The sequence below is a fragment of the Echiichthys vipera genome, assembly GCF_963691815.1.
Source record: "Echiichthys vipera genome assembly, chromosome: 2".
Classification (NCBI taxonomy): Eukaryota; Metazoa; Chordata; class Actinopteri; order Perciformes; family Trachinidae; genus Echiichthys; species Echiichthys vipera.
Window position 1 is genome coordinate 23,371,836 of NC_139827.1, and position 20,797 is coordinate 23,392,632.

Genomic DNA, 20,797 nt, shown 5'->3' on the forward strand with positions numbered 1-20,797 from the left:
CTGTGCTCTCACGGAAAATATTTAGTCTACACATAACATTTTTGATAATCATCAGTGAAGTGGATATAATGGCTAAGTGGCTATAGTCTGTTGTAAATAACTTTACCGTAATGCAGCCGTTAAAACCAGGAAAATACACCAAGCATGTGTTATTATATGATATCCAACATCAATGGCATTAATTTCATACCACAATTCCGATATAAAATACAGTATATATGTTGCCCAAAGATGAGGTCATCATTAGATGCGGTCTCTGTAGGAGCAGGGCACCTTTTAGGCACACACACACACACACACACACACACACACACACACACACACACACACACACACACACACACACACACACACACACACACACACACACACACACACACACACACACACACACACACACACACACACACACACACACACACACACACACACACACGATATTGTATTATTGGCAGCATCATCGTCACCATCAACACATCAACAACAACATTGTTTCCATGGTGAAATGATGGCCTCCTCGCGGTTTCAAGTCAAACTGCAGCATTCCCCGGAGCCCGCCGACATACTGATGGAGAGCTGCGTCAAGGGAACCAGAAAAAGCCAGAAAGAGGCCGGAATTTAATCACGCTTACTTTCAAAATAAAAGTACTAAAACGCTGCAATTAAACCATAGTTTCATTTCTGTGTAGGTTAACTGATTTTGCAAAGTAGCAACAGCAAACATTATTCTGTGAATGCCCTGCAGCTTTTTCTGTGTCAGTTTCTATCGTCCGTAGTTTCTCTATAATTTATCATTTTGCCGTTTACCTGCAGACTCTAACAGCATTTTTTAAGTACATGTTCACACATGCAGATGAGAAGGGTTTTGAATTAGAGCACATATACGCTAAATATGTCCAGATTAATTAGATTACTCTACATAATATATGCAGTCCAAATAGATTATTGGATATTACGACATAGTAATTCTGCCATTGTCATGGGCCGACCAGCAGAAACAAAGGTCAGAAATCCAGAGGTAGACTGGAAACTAATGTAAACAAAATGGTGATACAGAAGGACAGAACTGTGCCTATTCACAAAATAGGCTCCCCTGAATATGGTACAATCTAGTCTGCTCCAAAAACACATCTTGAGCATTTGTGTGTGTTCTGGCATTTTGCACTGATTTACGAGCTGAAAAAAAACTTTGCATGAACATGAACACGGCTTGCCCACTGAGTTTTCTCAGTCTCGTCGTCATTAAACACAATTGGGTTATCTGCGTGAAGGTGCATTAGTGTGAAATGTTTGAGCGGAAGTAGTGTTTTCTCATCCTGTGTATTTTGACAAGAGGACGGCATTGCTCCATGGTGTTTTTCTGGGAGGAGTGGGACAGCAGCCGTTCAGGGAAAGAAAAAAAAGGCAATAAGCAACAACTAAAGGGTACAAACCTTGTTTGTGCGGGACTTGGACGGACCGAAATAGATGAAACTCCTCGAGAAGACCTTTCCTAGACCGTCTTTTGGGTGACCGCGTCGGTTCTCACTTTTAATTACCGAGCAGTAGACGGGACTCATGGATAAAAGGAGAGCAGGCGGAGACGACGACATCGAGGGGGCTCCCGGGTCATTAGATAGAGCTATGTTCACACCATTATTCAACACGCAAGAGCAGAGCAGCCTCTCGAAACACCAACGAGCTTTGTAACAAGCCGGTTTTGGTAATTTTTTTTCTGGAGCCTCCCGGTCGTCTTTTCGGGGGGAAGAAAAGACGTTACGTACACGCGTCAGGCTACTCACAAAAACAACCGTATCTGACTAAAAGCTAAATTTGTGAGCCGTGCCCTCCCATGCCAAAGAAGAACCACTGTTTCTAGAGCCCTTGTTTTGTAGCGTTTTCTCCAGTAAATACTAAGGCTGCTGCACTTCTGTCTCTTACCCTTTGTTACTCAGACCGAGACAAGCACACAGCTCCAGTCGAGGTTAACACTTGTCTCAGTTTTGAGCCCTGTATGTTTTTTTATGGGAAACTTTTCTCGTTTTTTAAGTGCTGAAAGTTGGAGAAGGAAACCCCTTTGGTAGCGTCCCTCCTCCTCTCATCTCCCTCCCTCCACAATAAGAGGCACATTGTAGGTATGGATGACCAGGCCTGCATGATGTTGGGTCATATTGGACTTTCTGGACTGTCTCATGATGATGTGGGTGATCCTGACAACATAAGGAAACATCACAACCTCGCTCAGCAGCAGCAGCAGCCACAGCAGCAGGACATTGGAGACATCCTCCAGCAGATCATGGTCATCACAGATGAGAGTCTGGATGAGGCCCAGGCCAGGTAATAACATGACCAGATAAGGCCTGATAGAAGGCAAAAACATGTTTAACAGTTGGATTTGAGTCTGCACAGGGGGAAATCATCGCTGTATCCCCTCAACTCAGTCTTAAACACATCACACAGTGTAATAACGCCCCCTACGTTCACATTACTGCTGTATTTTTATTTCTTTTTTTGCCCCCTCTTCAGCTTTGCATCACAACAGGCCTTATCACCAGCATCAAGGCACTACTGGCTCCATAACACTGCATTAAAGGCCTTAAAATCACACGCTAAACTCATAGGGATAATTAATCATTCAGTATTATTCAATGTCTTCTAATGATAGCTTCCCACTAATTTGAAAAAGAAACTAAATTGTACGTGTGAAGACTTTGGTTCCATGTAAAGTTCAACAGCAGAATGCAGTTTACATGTTTTAGTTTAACTTGAATTATTATATATGTGATTTTTATTTCATTCGCTTTATTGTTATTCACACTGGGGAAAGTATTCTCATTGATATTGTGAGAATTTCAATCACATCAGCCAACTCTTGTAACGAACAATACAAAACTAGAGTGGTTTTCTCAAAATAGTATCTCAACAAAGACGATACTGCGCTACACATTTACACAGTAAAATCAATTAATCTGAGGCATCAAATTATCTGTGTAACTAAAAATGTAGGTATACCACTTAAAAGAGACATGGAAGCATAGTTTATATCAGTCAAGCCACATTTGTTTGTCCTTCATTCAGCTAATGATACTATAATCACTGTGGTGCGTTCTCCCTCTCCTGATGTTCTTCTCACATTAAAATAGCTAGATGTGTTCAGATATCGATACCAGTAATGAAAATGCCAACAAAACTGCCTAAAATCCTGGTATTGGTAACCGTGAACCGTGCATGCAAGTCTATGCACGATTCGATACCATGTCATTTACCCCCCTGAAAAAATAGTGCTTTAAAGTAGTTCATTAATACTCATTTTCCATTACTACTGACTAGGCTGGATACTAAAAGATTTGATCATATATTGTTCATGTTTTAAAAAGGGTTTAACCCTACTGACCGACAGGAAGTTCAGGTATCAAAATTGGTATCAGAAAGGGAAAAAAAATAGCATTGGAACATCTCTATTACATGAATATTTCACAGTTTTTATAACAAGTTGCGAAAAAACTTGCCAAACAAACCACTTTTCAAAAGCAATTTTGATGTGTGGCAGGATCTACAGTTTCAAATAGTCTTAAACTGTGGGGAAAAAACTATGACCATGCCTCAGTGAGTGGCAGAATACTGGTATCAGAGAATCAATATTGCATATTAGAAAACAGTATGACATATTGCAGTATTGATAATATGTTGAATATGTTTAATTTTTCAAGTTTTCAAAGTTTCTGCATGATTGTGCAGTCAATCTTTGGTTGTCTTCCTTCACTAAGGTGAAAAAGTTAGGCAGCTACCTACAGTATGTGCTCAGGCCTGTTTTCAGTCAAAGGCTTGAACAGGTCTGGTTGCACACTCAATCATCTCAATCCAGTCTGTTCAGCGCTGACTTGGAATGTGTCTACATGATCTGTTGTTCAGTGCTCATAACCAGTTGTAATTCACAATCTCTGTCCCCCTTTCTTCCATTTTCTATAAAAGGAAACATGCTTTAAACTGCCACAGAATGAAGCCCGCCCTCTTCAGTGTCCTGTGTGAGATCAAGGAAAGGACAGGTAAGTTGCCTGTTTGTGTCCATGCTGATAAGGATAAGCGTTTTTACTCTTTCAGTGCATCTGTGATTGTAGTTTAAGTTATCACCACAGTTCACATACAGTAGAGCTTGGCTTATAGCACTTCCATCATTTTAGGTCAAATTGAGAATATAAGGAAAAGGCATTTAAGGAGAAACTATGATGACACATCTCACATCTGACAGAAAGAGAACAATATAAGCATATTGTTTATTAGGCTGGCTACATTTTCCTAGGCGTCCTGCATCTACTGCTGCGAGAAATGCATGGGAGCAACAGGATCATTGAATCTTGGTTGTCGACATTAGGAGTGTGTGCCAGCAGCATGAACTGTATAGTAGCAGGTATGGTCGTTACAACGATTGTATATCTAAATATTAGATCCTAACATTCAATTCCTTTACTTGGCTTTTGAGCAGAGAACCCCTTCCACACACAAAGCAGAGACAATCTGAACGACACAGCAGCACTCTTCATTACCTCATTTCATTTACTTGGCTTGGAAACTCATTGCGTTTTAGTCACAGCGTATGTAGCTTTGTTATGGAAGTGGGAACGTTGACTGCAACCCCTCTCAGCCCTATTCTCGCATTGCCAGACCTATCTCCACAGCACCGTGTCAACGCTGGAGATAGGGGAGAGGGGAAAAACGATCTGGCTTGTTTGTATTTTTAAACCAGTCACAATGGCCTTGGGCGGCACTAAGCTCTGGATGGAACGATGATGCCCTTGCAAAATAGAGAGCGGAAGGGGAGGAGAATTCCAGCTGAAACAGGTGGCCAATGGCAGGCTTTATCCCAACAGTCTACATCTTGTGAGTCAGATTATCTCAGCCAGCTCTTCTTAATTGTGAAGATGATAAAATTATATGGCTTGTATTATTATCTTTTTAACAACTTAAAAAACAGAAATTTCATCAGTACTTTGTGATTCACTACTTTGTCTGTGACACTCAGCTCCAAGCTGATCTTTCCCTACTAAAGACCAAGTCACAGATTTATAGTTTTAAAAAGGTAAAAGTAATTTTCTTGAAGTCCTCTTCCATTCCAAAAATGCTTTTTTCGTCTGTTTCTGTCCTGAAAAATGTTTGACACTGACTATAGTGACTTGTATCTGAGAGAAAATTTGTCAGTTGAGAGTTGTTTTCACATTCCTCTCCTGAATTGCAATTTGAAATTCAAACGTATTCCGGGCAAGCTTTAGTTGGTACGTCACTAATACGTAAACCAATTGCTGTCTGATATGTGAAACACTATTCGATGCATCACCGGCATAATAAAATGAAACTTCCAGCTCAGAGCAGACTGTCAGAACAGAGAGAAAACACACTGCCATCATATAGCTATCAGCCACAGACAGTTACAAGCTAACAAGCTAACAAGCTAACAAACAACAGAATCTAATCTAGAAACTATCTACTCCATTCTGATACGTTTGCTAGTTGCAGATTTAAGTTGAGTCTGGGTCTGACTGATGCCGGGTTCAGGACGCACAATCTATAACTTACTTGCAGATCGCTAACGTTAGCTCCATGGGCAGGCAGCTTGGGCTCCGTGTCTGTCCATTCACCTGTGGGGCTCCACAAGTTGCACCTTGTGCCATAGCGCGAGTCACTGAGCCGCCCAAGGGGCTCCGCATCCTGTCTGAGGCCGGCTCAAGCATGAAAGCCTATGGCTGATTCTCTCCAATGCCTCATCTTGATGAGCTGTTCGCGTACCCCGGGCCTGCTTGTCAACCTCAGGGTAGGACCTAGAGCATAATTACCCAAGAGTCTATCGAGAGTTCACGTGGGCACGAGCAACAAAGGGCAGGAAGAGTCCAAATGCAGAATTCCTCAGGGAGGGAGAAACGGTGGATATGCTTCCAGTACTTTTATGTGGGAAATCCATGTTAAACTAATTATCAATCACATCGGCATAGTTTGACACGTGTCTGAAGTGGGGCTCTAAACAGTTTGGCACTTTAGTTTTTGCCCCAAGTTATTCAAACAGAAGTAAATAGTGCATTTATTGGGCACTATTTTCAGTGGCGGATTAATATACATTTTGAGGGGAGATCCTCATTTAGGATCCTCATAGCCTAAGGGTAGAAGCTCTTCCTGAGCCTTTCAGTGCTGGCCTGGTGTATCCAATACCTTCTTCCTGACCTCAGCAGGAAGAAAGGGCTGTTGTCTGGGTGGTTGGGATCTTTGATGATTCTCCTAACCTTTATTCTTGCAGCGGTCTGAGGTGAAACAGTCTATACCTTTCCTTTCTCACCACTGAGTCAGAATGCAGTGCCCAGATCAGGCCCCCGGAGATGAGGATACCAAAGGTTCTTGAAGCTGTCCAACTTCTCCACTGAGGACCTGTTGATATTAAGGGGGCGTAGTTCCTTCCCTGCTTCTTCCGAAAGAGCACTATCATCTCCTTAGAATGGCTGATGTTCCTGAGTAGGTTTTCGTTTTGCCCTCTACTTCTTTCAGGTACGCCTTTTCATTGTTATTTGTGATCAGGCCCACCACAGCTGTGTCACCAGCAAACTTGATGGTGTTGGAGTTGAAAGTGGCTACACAGTCGTGTGCGTACAGAAAGTACAGCAGTGGGCTCTAAACACAGCCCTGGGGTGCTCCGGTGTTAAGGATGAGGGTGGATGAGGAGTGTTTCTGCACCCTCACCGCCTGAGGTCTGGTTGTCAGGAAGTCAAGGATCCACATGCACAGTGAGGTGTTTAATCCCTGGTCCTTGAGCTTTGGGTCAAGCCTGGAGGGAACTATGGTGTTAAACGCTGAACTGTAGTCAATGCACAGCAATCTCACATAGCTTCCTTTCTTTTCCAGGTGAGATAAGATGGTGTGGAGGATGTGCACATCCGTTGGGATGGTAGGCAAAATGTAGTGGGTCCACTGTGCTGGGTAGTGGGGAGCAGATGTAATCCTTGACCAGCCGTTCAAAGCATTTCATCGCCACAGAGGTAAGTGCCACTGGGCGCTAGCCATTCAGGCAGATTGGTCTTGGTTTCTTGGCCACAGGAATGATGGTGTACTTGATGAAGCAAGTGGGTATGGCAGACTGACAGGTTGGGACAGGTTGAATATCATTGTGAACCCTGGCGCTAGTTGGTCAGCACATAGTTTGAGGACTCGGCCACTGATAGCGTCTGGTCCTGCTGCTTTCTTGGTATTTAAACGCTTAAAAAACCCTCCCCACATCATGCTTAGAAAGGGGGACAGCCATGAAAAGTTCACCAAACCATCCATTAACCTCTGCTTCAGTTGTTTTTGCTTGTTGACTACCGATGGATGTATAAAGTGAACTGGAAACATTGTTGGAGGAGTGTCGTCGGTCATTCCTATGAGAGTTGCTCTGTGGCGCATGAAGCCCAAAAAGTTCCACGGCCATTGGTAAATTACTGGATGATCGGCAATGCTTCCGCACTTTTGGGCCCATAGAGCAGACACAGTCGCGACTTCCACCTACTTCCGGTTTAACCCTCGGCTAAATTAAACAGGGATTAAATCTTCTATCTTCTATCTTCTAGACTTTCAAAATGTTATCGGACTGAATGGATCCTATTCTGGTAGTGAAATTAGTCCTTTTATTGGTCAGGAACCCAGGATATAATGGCCAAATGTGTTTTGAACCCATGGTCTGTATCCTAATTCACACATAGCATTTGTATTTGAAAAGCCATTTGTTGTTTCATCCTTTTTTCCATTGGTGTGTTGTAGGGCTGGCGATATGAGGAAAATGTGCGATTACGTTGTTGAATGTTGTATTGTACGGTATTACTTTGCTATAAATAAATGGATATTAAAATGTACTTCGCCTTTCTGCTATTTCCAGTATACTGCAAAATAATACAAACTGGTTTTTGAATTTAAAAACTGAAAGGATAATTTTATTTCATCAATTGAACATTGAACTGAAAGGGCACCGTTGAAAAAAGGAATGAATTACATTTTAAATTGCAGTTTTCTACTGATACTCTCATTCAACTAACTGAAAAATTCCTCTTTTGCGATGTGTCGTTGTCTTTCACAATGTGTTTATCGCTCAAGTTGTAACTTTATTATGCAGCCCTAGTGTGCTGTTGCTCCTTCCCACTACTCTGACCAATTCCATCAAAAGCAGAAAAGTTTCTGCTTCCAGAAACATTGCTCTAAACACATTTTATCACTCTGTGGTTTTCTAGGCTTCCAGTCAGTTTCCTTATCTAGATTACTGTAGAAGTTATCTAGATACGGAAGAAGACATTACTCCTCTTTGTCTTGACCAAGCTTGTGCTGCCTCTCTTTCTCTGCTCTCTGTGTCTCGTTCTCTTCCTCTCTTTCCCAAGTTAGAACCATTAAAATAACTCACATGACAGCGAAAGTCCAAAAAACTGCTCTTCTCCCTCCTTCCTGACTCCTTCATCTTGCTATTCCCGATACAGCTCTCTATTTTTATCATCCCTTTTCTGGGAATTTTTGAGAGTGCTACGGCCTACAAAATAGGACAAAGGCAAAGTAAGAAAACAGAAGAAATGACAAGAACGAGGGAGGGACAGATTGATGGATGAGTTGGAGGGAGGCAGTAATGGTTGTGTTTCATGGATTGGCAGACAGCTGATAATCTCCAGACCCCGGCGTACTGTCAGCCTTAACTACAAACAGATTCTCAGTAGGGGGCGGTTTGCCACCCACGGCCCCCAACTGGGTTCACAAAGCTGGATTTACTCGCTCTGTTCCACGAAGCGTCATGGACCACAGATCATCTCTTTATCCGGTGCACTCCTGTGTGTGAGTGGGTGTGAGTGTTTGCCCAGTGAGTCTGTTGAATGCACAATCTGGAAGGCTGGCCCGAACTCTGGACTAATTATTAAGTAATTAACAGTAATGGAGCCATGCCACCTTTGAATATACTTGTCTTTGCTTTTCTCTTATCCACTCTGCCGCTTTTACACTTTTCTTAGACACTCAGTTGCCAGTTTATTAGGTACACCTAGCCAAAACTATTGCAATCTAATATAACAATACTGCAAGAAATCCTACTTTCATGAAAGTATAATAATAATTTTTTTTTGTTGAAACCGTTTATGAGAGGTGTTGATTCAACTAAATTGCCATTTTGTTGACTGTAGTTTGGTGCTCTTGAATTTTATTGTATTTAACTGAGGGATGCTTCCAATATTCCCTTTACCTTGGTATAAATGGACAGGACAAAAGAAACTCCACTCCCTACATATAATAAACCAAATGTATATTTTATGGTTACAGTAAATGTTTTTCTCTCTGATTTTCCACTTGTCTCAGAAAATAAAAACGAGGGGCATTTGGTGGCTGAGTGGTTAGAGCAGCCGCCCCATGTAAAGAGGCTGATGGGCCTCGCAGATTCGACTCCGACCTGCAGCCCTTTGCTGCATGTCTCCCCCTCTCCCTCTCACCCCATTTCCTGTGTGTCCTATCTAATAAAAGGCTTGAAAACTGCCCAAAAAATAATCTGTCTTAAAAAAAAAAGAAAATATTAGGACGAAACCAGGTGCCTTTGAAAGGAATGAAAGAGAAATTGAAGTTAAGGAATAATGAGACAGGAAAATGCATCTAAATGAAGGAAGAATGGAAAAGGGGATGCAAATGTGGAGAAGCCCTTTCCGGTGAACTGCTTATTATTCCTCTTTGTCCAAACCTCTGAGAAACTGGTGGATCTTCTTTACAGTCTGTGATCTGTAGGCATGGCAGGCTCACACAGGTGCCCCTGCCAGTCAGGCTACATAAGCATGTATTACTTTGAGAGTTGTTGGAATATATTATAATGCGGTTAATATGGTACATCAGGTGCAGTATACTCATATTTGGATGTAAGATTACATCCATATTTCACATATTAACCATATTACCGTACTGTAATGTGGTTAACGAAATCACTAGTGCTTCTGATATGTGTTTATATGCGTGTGTGTGTTTGTGTGTGTCTGCATGGATGCTGTTAGCCAGATGCAGAGGCTGTCATTGCCCTCGTTGTGGGATTATGAATGTGATCTCTGGAACTACCTTGTAATTGCCACCTAATTTGCATAGCTGTGCAAATTAACGACCTCTCAAATGAGCCTTAATTTTTCACTGGGTCTTTAGTCTCTCCTTAAGAGCTGGCGTTAATTAACAGCTGTGTGTGTGTGCAAGGATGCTTGTGTATATGTGGCTGTTTTTTGTTTGGGCATGGGGATGCCAAGGAAAGCTGGCATCATTACTATAGCAACAGCTACAGTTTTTCCTTATGTAAACATCCCTCCTGGAAGGGCTTGGCGATATGGCCAAAATCTTCTATCCCAATATATGTCAGTAGGTCATTTCATAATATAATGAGGTGTATGATATAACAAGTTTTCTGGTAATTCAATAAATAAATTGTCTAAATAGCCACATAAAGCATATTTCTATATACTCCTGTGTGAATTAAATGACAAATGTAAAGCATTTTTTAAAATTTTTAAGAACTCATTGGAACATAATGTGAAAGGATCAGAAAGGGACAAAATTATATCAATATTGCTGTGACGCTGATCAGCAGCTGGTTCGCCAACATTGCGATAGAAAAGGTATAGAAAAATATAGAATCGATATATATCGACTGCAGTTGCCCCAGTATGAAGATACCACTTAAGACTTGATCCCCCTGCCTCCAACAAACTGCTATGTTTTTTCTGTCACTCAGTTTTTATATTGCTAGCTGTTCCCTGTCTATTAAATAGTGGTTTCTCTCATGTTTGATCAAGATTAGCTGTGCTGTTTGGACTGTTTATTTCATTTGATGTGGTATTTATGATACCATAGGCCATTAGCCGGCTGTTGTCTAGGAAGAGACAAGCTAAAGTATCTTGGACATGTGAGATTAAAAACTGGGACTTGTTTCCCGAGTGCCTACCAGATAGTTTTTCAACTTTGTTTTTGAGGGCATTCTGATAGGACAAATCAGAAGGAGCAGAATGAAGGAATCTGATAGAGGAAATCGTTTGTTGTGGCTCTGTATTGTGAGAGAGTGCTCTCTGCTGGCTGTGAAAGGAACACTAGTTGTGCTCAAAAACTCACACAACTCCATCAAGTTGTACACAATTGGATGTTACTAATTTAGTTGTATACTGCGTGAAAAATGAAATCTGGGACGCCCGGTGGTTGAGTGGTTCAACTCTGTTCAACTTTATATTTAAAGAAATTAGATACTTTGAATAAGATGAAATCTGCAAAGAAGCTGCTAATTATGTAAAATATTTATTTAAAAATTTAAATTTGACATACTAAAACAGACAACTGATCAGAAGCATTTACAATGTTTGGAAGCAGCTTAAAGGATTGACTAAATAACAGCCGGTTGCCTAATGTCTACTCATGTCGTGTAGTCGTTCTTGCTTATGTGATGCATCCTGTTTTTCTAGTTCTACAGAGCTGAGGGAGAAATTGTGAATGAACATTTCAGTGTTGCATAAGCAGAATATAAGGGAAGTTATTATTCAGCTTCCCCTTAATGTTTCAGTTCATTCTAATCTCAAAGCCACTGATTAAAAGATGCTCCACATTTTGAACATATAAAGCATTGAACGCTGAATTCATTTAAATAGAAGTAATTTTACTCCAAGAAAAAAAAAACCCCACCCCAACATGAATTAAGAACAGCCATAAATAAAAAAGATCACATCTGATGTGTTCGTGACTGTTTCTATCCATTTCCACAGCTCTGAGCATCCGAGGCGTCCAAGAAGATGACAGTCCAGACCCTCAGTTCATGCGACTGGACAACATGCTGTTAGCAGAGGGGGTTGCAGGTCCGGAGAGGGGCGGCGCCTCTGCAGCGGCGGCGGTGGTTGCCGCGGCAGCCGGAGGGTCACCTGAAGAAGCGAATGTAGAACACAGCGAGTACAAGGAGAAGCTCGCTCAGATACGACGGATGTACCACGCTGAACTGGAGAAATACCAACAGGTGTGATATTTTAACAGGTTTTTCAGTGATTTTACAACTGGAGAAGCTGGACAATTCTCCACGGCTCTACTGTGACACATCATAATACATAATACATATGTTTTTTATTGTAATAATTGCAAAATAATGACATACTGAAATTAGAAATTAATTTATCAATTTAGTAATTGATTAAGTAATCCGCTGTCATCTCATAGATTTATTATTTTATAACGTTTTTTTACTCACTGTCACTGAGCCACTCAGAACGGAGTACCAGAAGTATTTTCTGAATGTAATAATTTGGTTTTGGGATACCAGAGAAGCAAAGTTATGGATACCATCAGGGTTTTGGGCACAAGTGCAGTGATTGGCTTGTAAAACCAGTGGGTTATATTTAGGCTTAAGTGGTTTTGATGAAGAACATCTTGCTTTCTCACTGGACAAAAAGAGCCACTAACACCCACTAACCTCTGGCTGTCGTCTTCGGTGCGAAAGGTTACAGTCATTATCCAAATAAAGCTTATTTTTGCCAGTGTTCCCTTAATTTGCTATCGCACACATCGCCTCCGTCTGTAACTTCTGCTACACTTTAGTCTCTCTGTCATCTCAGCCAGAAATTCTGTCCATCTCTGCTCAAGCAGTGCTCGGACATAGTTCTAAATCAGTCATAGAGTTTTAAAGAGAGACTGCATAAATAACAGATATAAAATGAACATTTTCACTGGCCTCCATGCTGCTTTCTACTGTTTCTGGCGCATTTGTGACATCGAACAGGAAACCAAAAAAAAAAACTGAAACAAAAAAGGCGTACTTATCTACTGGCAATGGAAAAGGAGCCCATTGCCTAATTTACCAAGTTTTTTCTGCATTTAAAAAACATGATTGATGTTTGCGTTAGTTTCTTTATCCCTCTGTTCCCTTAATACCTTGATACCTGACCTACTCACCCCCTCCTCCCATACAGGCATGCAATGAATTCACCGACCACGTGATGAACCTGCTAAGGGAGCAGTCACGTACGCGGCCCATCTCACCCAAAGAGATTGAGCGAATGGTGGGAATCATTCACCGCAAGTTCAGCACTATCCAGATGCAGTTAAAGCAGAGCACATGTGAAGCTGTCATGATCCTACGCTCCAGGTTCTTGGATGCCAGGTGGGTTTTGGACTTGTTTATTTTCCTGCCTCCTCTTAACTCGCGTCTTCCAGTGTATGACAGTGTACTTACGACATCGCTCTTTTCTGTCAGGCGGAAACGAAGAAACTTCAGCAAGCAGGCGGCAGAGATTTTGAACACATATTTTTACTCCCATCTGGCAAACCCCTACCCAAGTGAGGAGGCCAAGGAGGACCTGGCCAGGAAGTGTTCCATCACCGTTTCTCAGGTCAGGATGTCAACGTTAAGAAATTGATGAAGCACACATGCTGTACTCGGACACGGTGTAGTGTAATGAAGCTAGCTGCATTTCTTGGCTTGACTTGTTTTTACCTCTCTGACTCTCAGGTGGCCAACTGGTTTGGAAACAAGAGGATTCGGTATAAGAGGAATGTTGCAAAGTTGCAGGAGGAAGCAAACCGGTACGCTGTGAAGACAGCTGTGGACGCTGCCAGTGTTTCTTCACAGGCAAGCCAAGCCAACTCCCCAGCCACACCAAACTCAGGTAAACCACAAGTAAACCTCTGTTTTTTCCCCCAGATTTTCAGTCATGTGACTTTGGTGCCACTTGAGCTGGCCGTGCCCTAGTTGACCAACTAGCTCATGATATCCCTAAAAGCAGTCAGTCTTGTCTGGAAGAACAGTGTGTTGGTCAAAGTATTAAAATATGTGTATGCCAATAGGAGGATACCCAGCCCCGTGTTACACTCCTGACGGGAGGTTATGAGGACCCGGCTGCCTCTCTGTGTCCATGTGAGTAACTATGGTTACACACTGTTGCTATAGTTACACACTCTCCAAATGAGTAGTCATGGTAACAGCCTTTCCCTGTGTTAGCATGTGGTATGGCGTGACACCTTTTGTAGAGCCATTTGACGAAGTTCCTTTACATATGCAGCACTACTGGACACTTGAAGTGTTGTTGAGCATTAGATGAAATTTTAACCAACATTTTATTCTGCCATAAGGAAGAAAGGTATTGACTGTGCGCCTTCCTTACTTATTGTTGAGCAGAAGTGGCCAAAATGAGAAAATCATCGAAACTGTTAAAAACACATTTCATGGACAGCGGCTGAGGTGTTTAATAGCATGTGTTATACATCTAGAACTGTAAGAAAGGGACAAGAACCAAAGTGTTCATTAAAAGACTTAATTGCCAAAGCTTGTGCGGTGCCCGTTGAAAACTAACTTTTTGAAAAGGGCCGATTGCTTGGCCTCCAGTAATGCTGTTTGCAGCTTTTTCAAGCAACATTAATCCAAACAACTTCACACTCTGCACTGCGCTTCCTGGTCCTGAGCAATTCACCTTCCACGACACAGTTACGTCTCCTAGCAGTGCTAGAGTATACGTGTCGTGTGTTATCAGCTAGCTATTTGGGACCAGGCTATCTGGGAACAAAAGCACTCATTCAGTTACATCACTGATGCTTGAAATGTTTGAGTTTGCTTCAATTCACAGTCTCCAGCCTCTCCTTGTTAAGCCCGTCTTGAATGTCCTGTAGCGAGTGACGGAAAGCGAGCTGTATCCAGCATGCCATTCGGCATTGTAACAGTTAGTAGGTGTCCCCTTCACAGTGTGTACATAACGCACTGGTAATAAATATGTCCCGTAGATCGTGAGAGCTAACACTAAATGCTGCACTTCCTCGGGTCCTCAGCAACACACCAACCAAGTGTTAAGTCGATCGGATAAACGGTTGTCGAGAAAATCGAAGGACAGACAGACGTACGAACAGAGATTTTAAAAAGACGATGAATAGTGGACTTAAACATGCTGGTAGATCATAGTTTAAAAATGTATACATTACTGAAAGGTGTTTTTTTCCCTGTTATAAGACATGAAGGATTTTTCTGAAATACATGATGATTCAGAAATTGGGATACTGTAGTGTTGTGAATAATAAGAATATCTTAGCAAACATAAATTGCACAAATTGAAGTATTAATCTGGTTGGTGGATCTGAAGTTATATCTGTCCTTTCCCACGTGTGTTTCTGTAGGGTGATGGCGGCTGGCAGGACAGTAGTGATTCCTCCTCTCATCTCCCTACACCCAAAGCACCAGAGAGCAAACTCTACGTCACCTCCAGCTGATGCTCCATCTCTCCCTCCCCATTCTCCATCCTGCTCCTCAGACTAATACAACCCAGACTGTAGGCCGACCTCCAGACAAGCCACAAACAGAGCATTACCAAAACTCTGCAGCATTTTTTTTTTCCTGTTTTGTTTTGTCTCGGTTTTGCTTTCTTTCTAACATCTCTCCAACACATGGTTTTTTTTAAGCCCGCCACTTTAGGAATGTGTTGACAACCTCTATTTTTTCCTGTTTCTTTTGACTATTACTCACACCATTTTTAAAAAAGAAAACAAATAAATAATGAAAATAACTTTTTTTAATGTACTGCTTCACCTACAGTGAATCGTACACTGTATGAAGGTTTATGGCCTGTATGTGGCCTTAAACCAGATTTATCATTTTATTTCAAAGTATCAAAATAAGAAAATGACAAAAATAAAGCATGTTAGTCATTTTTAGATGTTGAACTACGATTTTATTATGTCTTTTTTCTTTTTAAGTTTAAGAAATTACCAAAAATGAATAAAACATTGTCACTTATTAAAATTTTCTTTGCTTCAGACAAGAACTGGTTTGAGTTTGTTTCTATTTATAGGAATGTCAGTACAATATTTCTTTGTTTCTTAAAGGCTTTTGAAACTGACCAAATAGGCTTTAATGCAAGAGATCAGGTATAGTTTTCAGTTTCAGATCATACTGCATCAGTATAGTTTTCATTCATCTGTGCCCTCTAGTGTTGAGCAGTGCCACTGCATCTTATTGCCTCCTGGATATTTGAACAACTGGTTTTCCTGCCAGACCAGACTTGTTTTCCCCTGTTTTACTTCTTTTACTCTTACTCTCTTTCTTTCTCTAGTTAATCTTTAATGGTGAATGTCAACAAACCTTGAGACCCGATACACAGAGAAAGGCTTTATATCTAAGTGTATTGGTCATTTATGTGCTGGAGGAGCTGCTGAGATGAACAGTTACACAGTGTAGTGAGTGCTACACAATGTAAGAATTTATAGGATGATGAATAATTATTGCAAATGTGATTAGAATAAATTGGGGTTATGAATTGAGAGGACGCAATGAACATATAGAGTGATGATGTAATGACAATAGTTACTTATTATCCTGAATCTTGGCGGCCTATCACTGAATTAAAACTAGTTAAAAGGTCTTTGAAATCTGTTTCATCAGCCATTTATTGCAGTTTGCTCACTGGTCGATACAACACAGGCACATGGAGTTTGACGGAAGAGAAATCATTCTCTTGGAAAGCAGAATAATACTCTGATTAAAGTGATGAGATCAGTGTCTCCATGTACTGTAGTTTGATACACTTAAAGATTATTGCAAAGTCCAGCTTTTGTACTTTTTCCCCAGTCTGTGTCCTATAAACTTCTGTCCGTGTAATATCAGTGACATGAGCTGCTTGTCAGCACTTACCAGCATGCCAATTAAAATGTCACCTGATATTCAGGCACACCAGACAATTTTGGAATTAAATTAAAATGAAGACTGTGAAATAACAATAGGACAGTGAAACGTTTCGTACGTGACTAGCTCTTGTGGACAGTGTTTGAATAGGAGAAGGGGTAAATGGTAAGGTGGGGGTTAAAGGTTGAAATGGATTTCATGAAAAAGAGAGAGACGCAGTGAAAGAGAGATTGTTCACAGGAGAGAAAGTGGGACTGTTCTCTGTTCATCATGGATTTCTCACCTGGGGTTTTGATCCTGTGTTCTCTGTTGTGTTCAGGTAAGGACTCTGATTTGCATATTCATTCACATTTATATATTCCTTTTAAAAAGGTCCCACAGAGTGTTGGATATGGAGGCTGAAGTTGCCATAACTAAAACATTAATAATTAGCTAGATGAATAAATAAATATGCCATTAAATGTATGAAAAATAATATTTAAAATATATGTAGGCATTAATTAATTAATCCATACAATGTGACATAAATTCAACTTTTTTAATTAATTTCATTTATTTGCCTTTGTATTAATTCCCCTATTTATTTAATTTCCCATTTAATTTAATTTACTTTTTTCTATGTATTAATTTTTAAATGACTGTGTATTTTGCATTTTCCCCTCCTATTTTTTCCCGCCAAATTTATTCATTTAAATTTGTTTTAAAATGTCTTGCATTTCCATTATGCAAATTACGTTGCTCACACAGCATAAAAAACATATACCACATGTATAAAAGTAAACAGCAGTGTCGTTTTCGAAGCGGATTACTCTGGATAATCCACAAACATCAGTGTCAACGGTTTTCATTGGAGTTACGTTCTACTCGAGAAATAGTCCCTATGGAAACTGTTGAAAGCATGTTATGTTGATTTTCCAGATTAAAGGGGACATTCCTGGAAAGACACACTGCTGTTGATTTTTTTTAAATGTAATTTTTCAATGCTGTGAGCACCACAAACAAGATAGAAATGAACAACATCTGGGAAAAACAAACCAAAACAACTTGTGTGGTTACCGTTTTTGTAATAATCCAACCCTTCCATATAGTATCATAAAAGTTTTTAGTAAAATATCTGACAAATATTTGACACTGTCTTTAATTTAACTGCCAACTAACTGCTTTTCAATTTTTGCTTTGACATCAGTCTGTTCAATCTGTGTATTTGCTCAGCATGTTTGCCTTGGGGCGGTATGTGTTTACACTGTATTTTACCAAAACTCGTCTAAAGGTTAACAGAGTGTATGCTTGTGTGTTTTGCATGTGTGTGTGTGTGTGTGTGTGTGTGTGTGTGTGTGTGTCTGTCTGTCTGTGTGTGTGTGGTACCATCAGTTATCTCTTTCTGTGCAGTGGCTGGTCAGGCTCCTGTCATCTCAGTAGAGCCCCGTGCTGCTACTGTGCGCCAAGGGGCGTCTGCCAGCTTCAGATGCCAGGTGGGGAGCGGTGCACAGCCAATCCGACTAGAGTGGAAGAGAGGCAACAACCAAGCATTACCAGGTCAGCAGTAAGAAATAACATGTGAGCATTGTTCATACATATAACTATAATATGTGAAGTGTCAGTTAATTCAACATTTTCCTTCTTAGACAATGCAAAGACTGGTCCCGATGGCTCTGTGCTGACAGTTCCTAATGCCCGACCTGAAAACCAGGGCCAGTACCGCTGCGTGGCGACCAACTCTGCAGGCCGTAACACTGCCATGGCTGTGCTGAACGTCAAACGTGAGCTTGTGTTCACTATTTGGTTAAGGCATTACAGTTCACACTGGCACAATCCTGACTCCATTGACTTCAGAGAAAAACGCTTCGCACACTAACTGCTCAGCACCAAACAGCACACAGACACAGTTAGAGACTATAGCTGGTGAATGTAGTGGAACTTCAGGAGTTTTTTGGGCACCAAAATCAACCGTTTGGAAAGAAACATGACTGCAAATAAGATAATAAAATTGCTTAAAAAGTTTGTGATACCACTTTAAAGGTGATGCTATTTCAGTATTGTGTTCACAAAAAACACAAAATTTGTCATTGCAGGTTTAAAGTGTCATTGTCCTCTCTTTCAGATGCTCCTAAGGTGCACCTGACACCCACCGGGCCCCTGCGAGTCAATATAGGTAACCCTGTGTCAGTGGAGTGTCGTGCCACAGGCAGACCGCGCCCGAAGCTGACCTGGAAACGCCAAGGCTCCACCCTGCAGCTGGCTACCAAGGAGATAAATGATGTCAACACCATACAGGTGAACTATGAACATAATGCACACACACACACACACACACACACACACACACACACACACACACACACACACACACACACACACACACACACACACACACACACACACACACACACACACACACACACACACACACACACACACACACACACACACACACACAATTGAAGATAACAAATAAAAACTATCATCTCTTTTCTCAGTGGCCCGCAGTGCACCCGGAGGACTCAGGAGTTTATATTTGCCAGGCTGAAAACAATGAGGGGGTGTCAGAGGTCAAAGTTGAGCTCATTGTTGAGGGGCGGCTGGGAGCGCCGGTGGCTTCAGTGAGCGCTACAGAAATGACAGTGGTAGAGGGACATACGATCACAATGTCATGTCAGGCCAGTGGTAAGATTTCCTTGCGCTTGTGTCAGTATCTCTCAGTGCTTCTCTCACTTCTCCTTTTTCACTTTGTCCTCCCTTTCTCTTCCTCCTTCTAGGTTCCCCTCCCCCTGTCCTCAACTGGTCCAAGCTGCGAGCACCGTTGCCGTGGAAACACACAGTGGCTGGTGGAGTCTTGACATTGACCAGTGTGGGGCGCCAAGATTCTGGACAATACATCTGTAATGCGACCAACATACATGGCTACAGTGAGGCGTACACGCAGATGGAGGTGGAGAGTGAGTCGACAGCGTGGGCGATAAACACAGTTTCCGTACATCCTGATAGTCACTGCTCATGATAACAGGATTTGTCTTCTCCTTCATGCAGGTCCTCCGCACGCCACCTCCCTGCCCGACCAGGTGAGGCTCCAGCCCGGAGATGCCCTGCTTGTGCAGTGCCTTGCCCACGGCTCTCATCCCATTCAGTTTGAGTGGAGCCGGGGGGGCCGGGCGAGCCTGCCTCCGGGAGCAGAGAGCACAAAGGATGGAAAGCTGCTCATAGCTCATGTTAAACTGAGCGACAGTGGAACGTACAAATGTGTGGCCACCAACCACATCGGATCCAGTGAGGCACAGGCCAGAGTCATCGTGAAAGGTGAGCTGGTGTTTGGGTTGAGGCAATTCAAAGTCCATCAAAATAACCAATCTGACTTTCTGATCTTTTATTTTCTAATCTTGTTCCTTTTCCGTCTCTTCTTATTTTCACAGCGTAATCCAGTGTGGTCACGATGTGTCTGATTGACACACCATATATGCAGCCCCTACAACTTCAGCAAACCCAGATTGTTGCCATCAAGATGGTCAACCGGCTGATACTGGCTAAACAGAGAAAATGATATGTAATAGATTCATATATTTTGAAGCATGAAAGTGAAAGATATCAGTAAGTATAAGTATGGGATCTTTGAACTTTTTTGTGCACGTGGGGTTAAGTTTGTACTTTTATAGAAAACTGATACAGTTGCCATTGTTGCTCCTGTCTCGTATCTCCCTTTGGAAATCTTTTCTCTGGAACACTGTGGACTGACTGTGCGTGGGAGTTTCCTCCGCTGGAATGCCTCTGCACCCTGTCTGCTGCTCTTCTTCTGCAAGGCTGCAAAATTCCAAAGAAAGAAAAACTTGATTCAATAGTAAACTCTTATTATACTATTAAACATCAAAACAATAAAGACCAAATAGAAAAAGTTTCATTCATTTCGATGGAAAATGTTTTTAAAAAATTGTTTTCTGATGTGTATCCAAAATTAGCTTTAGAAATAGTTAAATGAAAGTAATTGTTATACAGCTGTCTTGTGTGCTACGGTTCATGAAGGTAAGCCTTATCAACATCATTTAAAGAATATAGTATATATATATATATATAAAAGATACTGCCTTTTACATTCAACTCTTCCCCTTTTTTAAATGTGAAAACCTGGCGTCTGCATCACCCACAATGCAACACAACCGCTAAATGTTTGGTAGGAGATTCGGGTGTATTATGCTG

At 41.5% G+C, this 20,797-nt stretch overlaps 1 protein-coding gene across 5 annotated transcripts; it reads left to right on the top strand.

Moving 5' to 3' along the window:
* Positions 1-1,324: 1,324 nt before the first annotated feature.
* LOC310957515 (pre-B-cell leukemia transcription factor 1-like) lies at positions 1,325-15,718 on the top strand. 5 transcript variants are annotated; one of them, XM_083928107.1, is made up of 10 exons: positions 1,325-1,425; positions 2,030-2,114; positions 2,203-2,316; positions 3,952-4,025; positions 11,730-11,974; positions 12,921-13,111; positions 13,205-13,340; positions 13,460-13,616; positions 13,795-13,864; positions 15,112-15,718. In XM_083928107.1, the coding sequence occupies exons 3-9, from the start codon at positions 2,276-2,278 to the stop codon at positions 13,836-13,838; spliced, it is 888 nt and encodes a 295-aa protein (XP_083784233.1). In that variant the 5' UTR covers positions 1,325-1,425; positions 2,030-2,114; positions 2,203-2,275; the 3' UTR covers positions 13,839-13,864; positions 15,112-15,718. The 5 variants fall into 5 exon arrangements, with proteins under 5 accessions (XP_083784233.1, XP_083784230.1, XP_083784232.1 ...); XM_083928104.1 differs by having other exon boundaries at positions 2,030-2,316; XM_083928106.1 differs by having other exon boundaries at positions 1,336-2,114.
* The last annotated feature ends 5,079 nt before the right edge of the window (positions 15,719-20,797 follow it).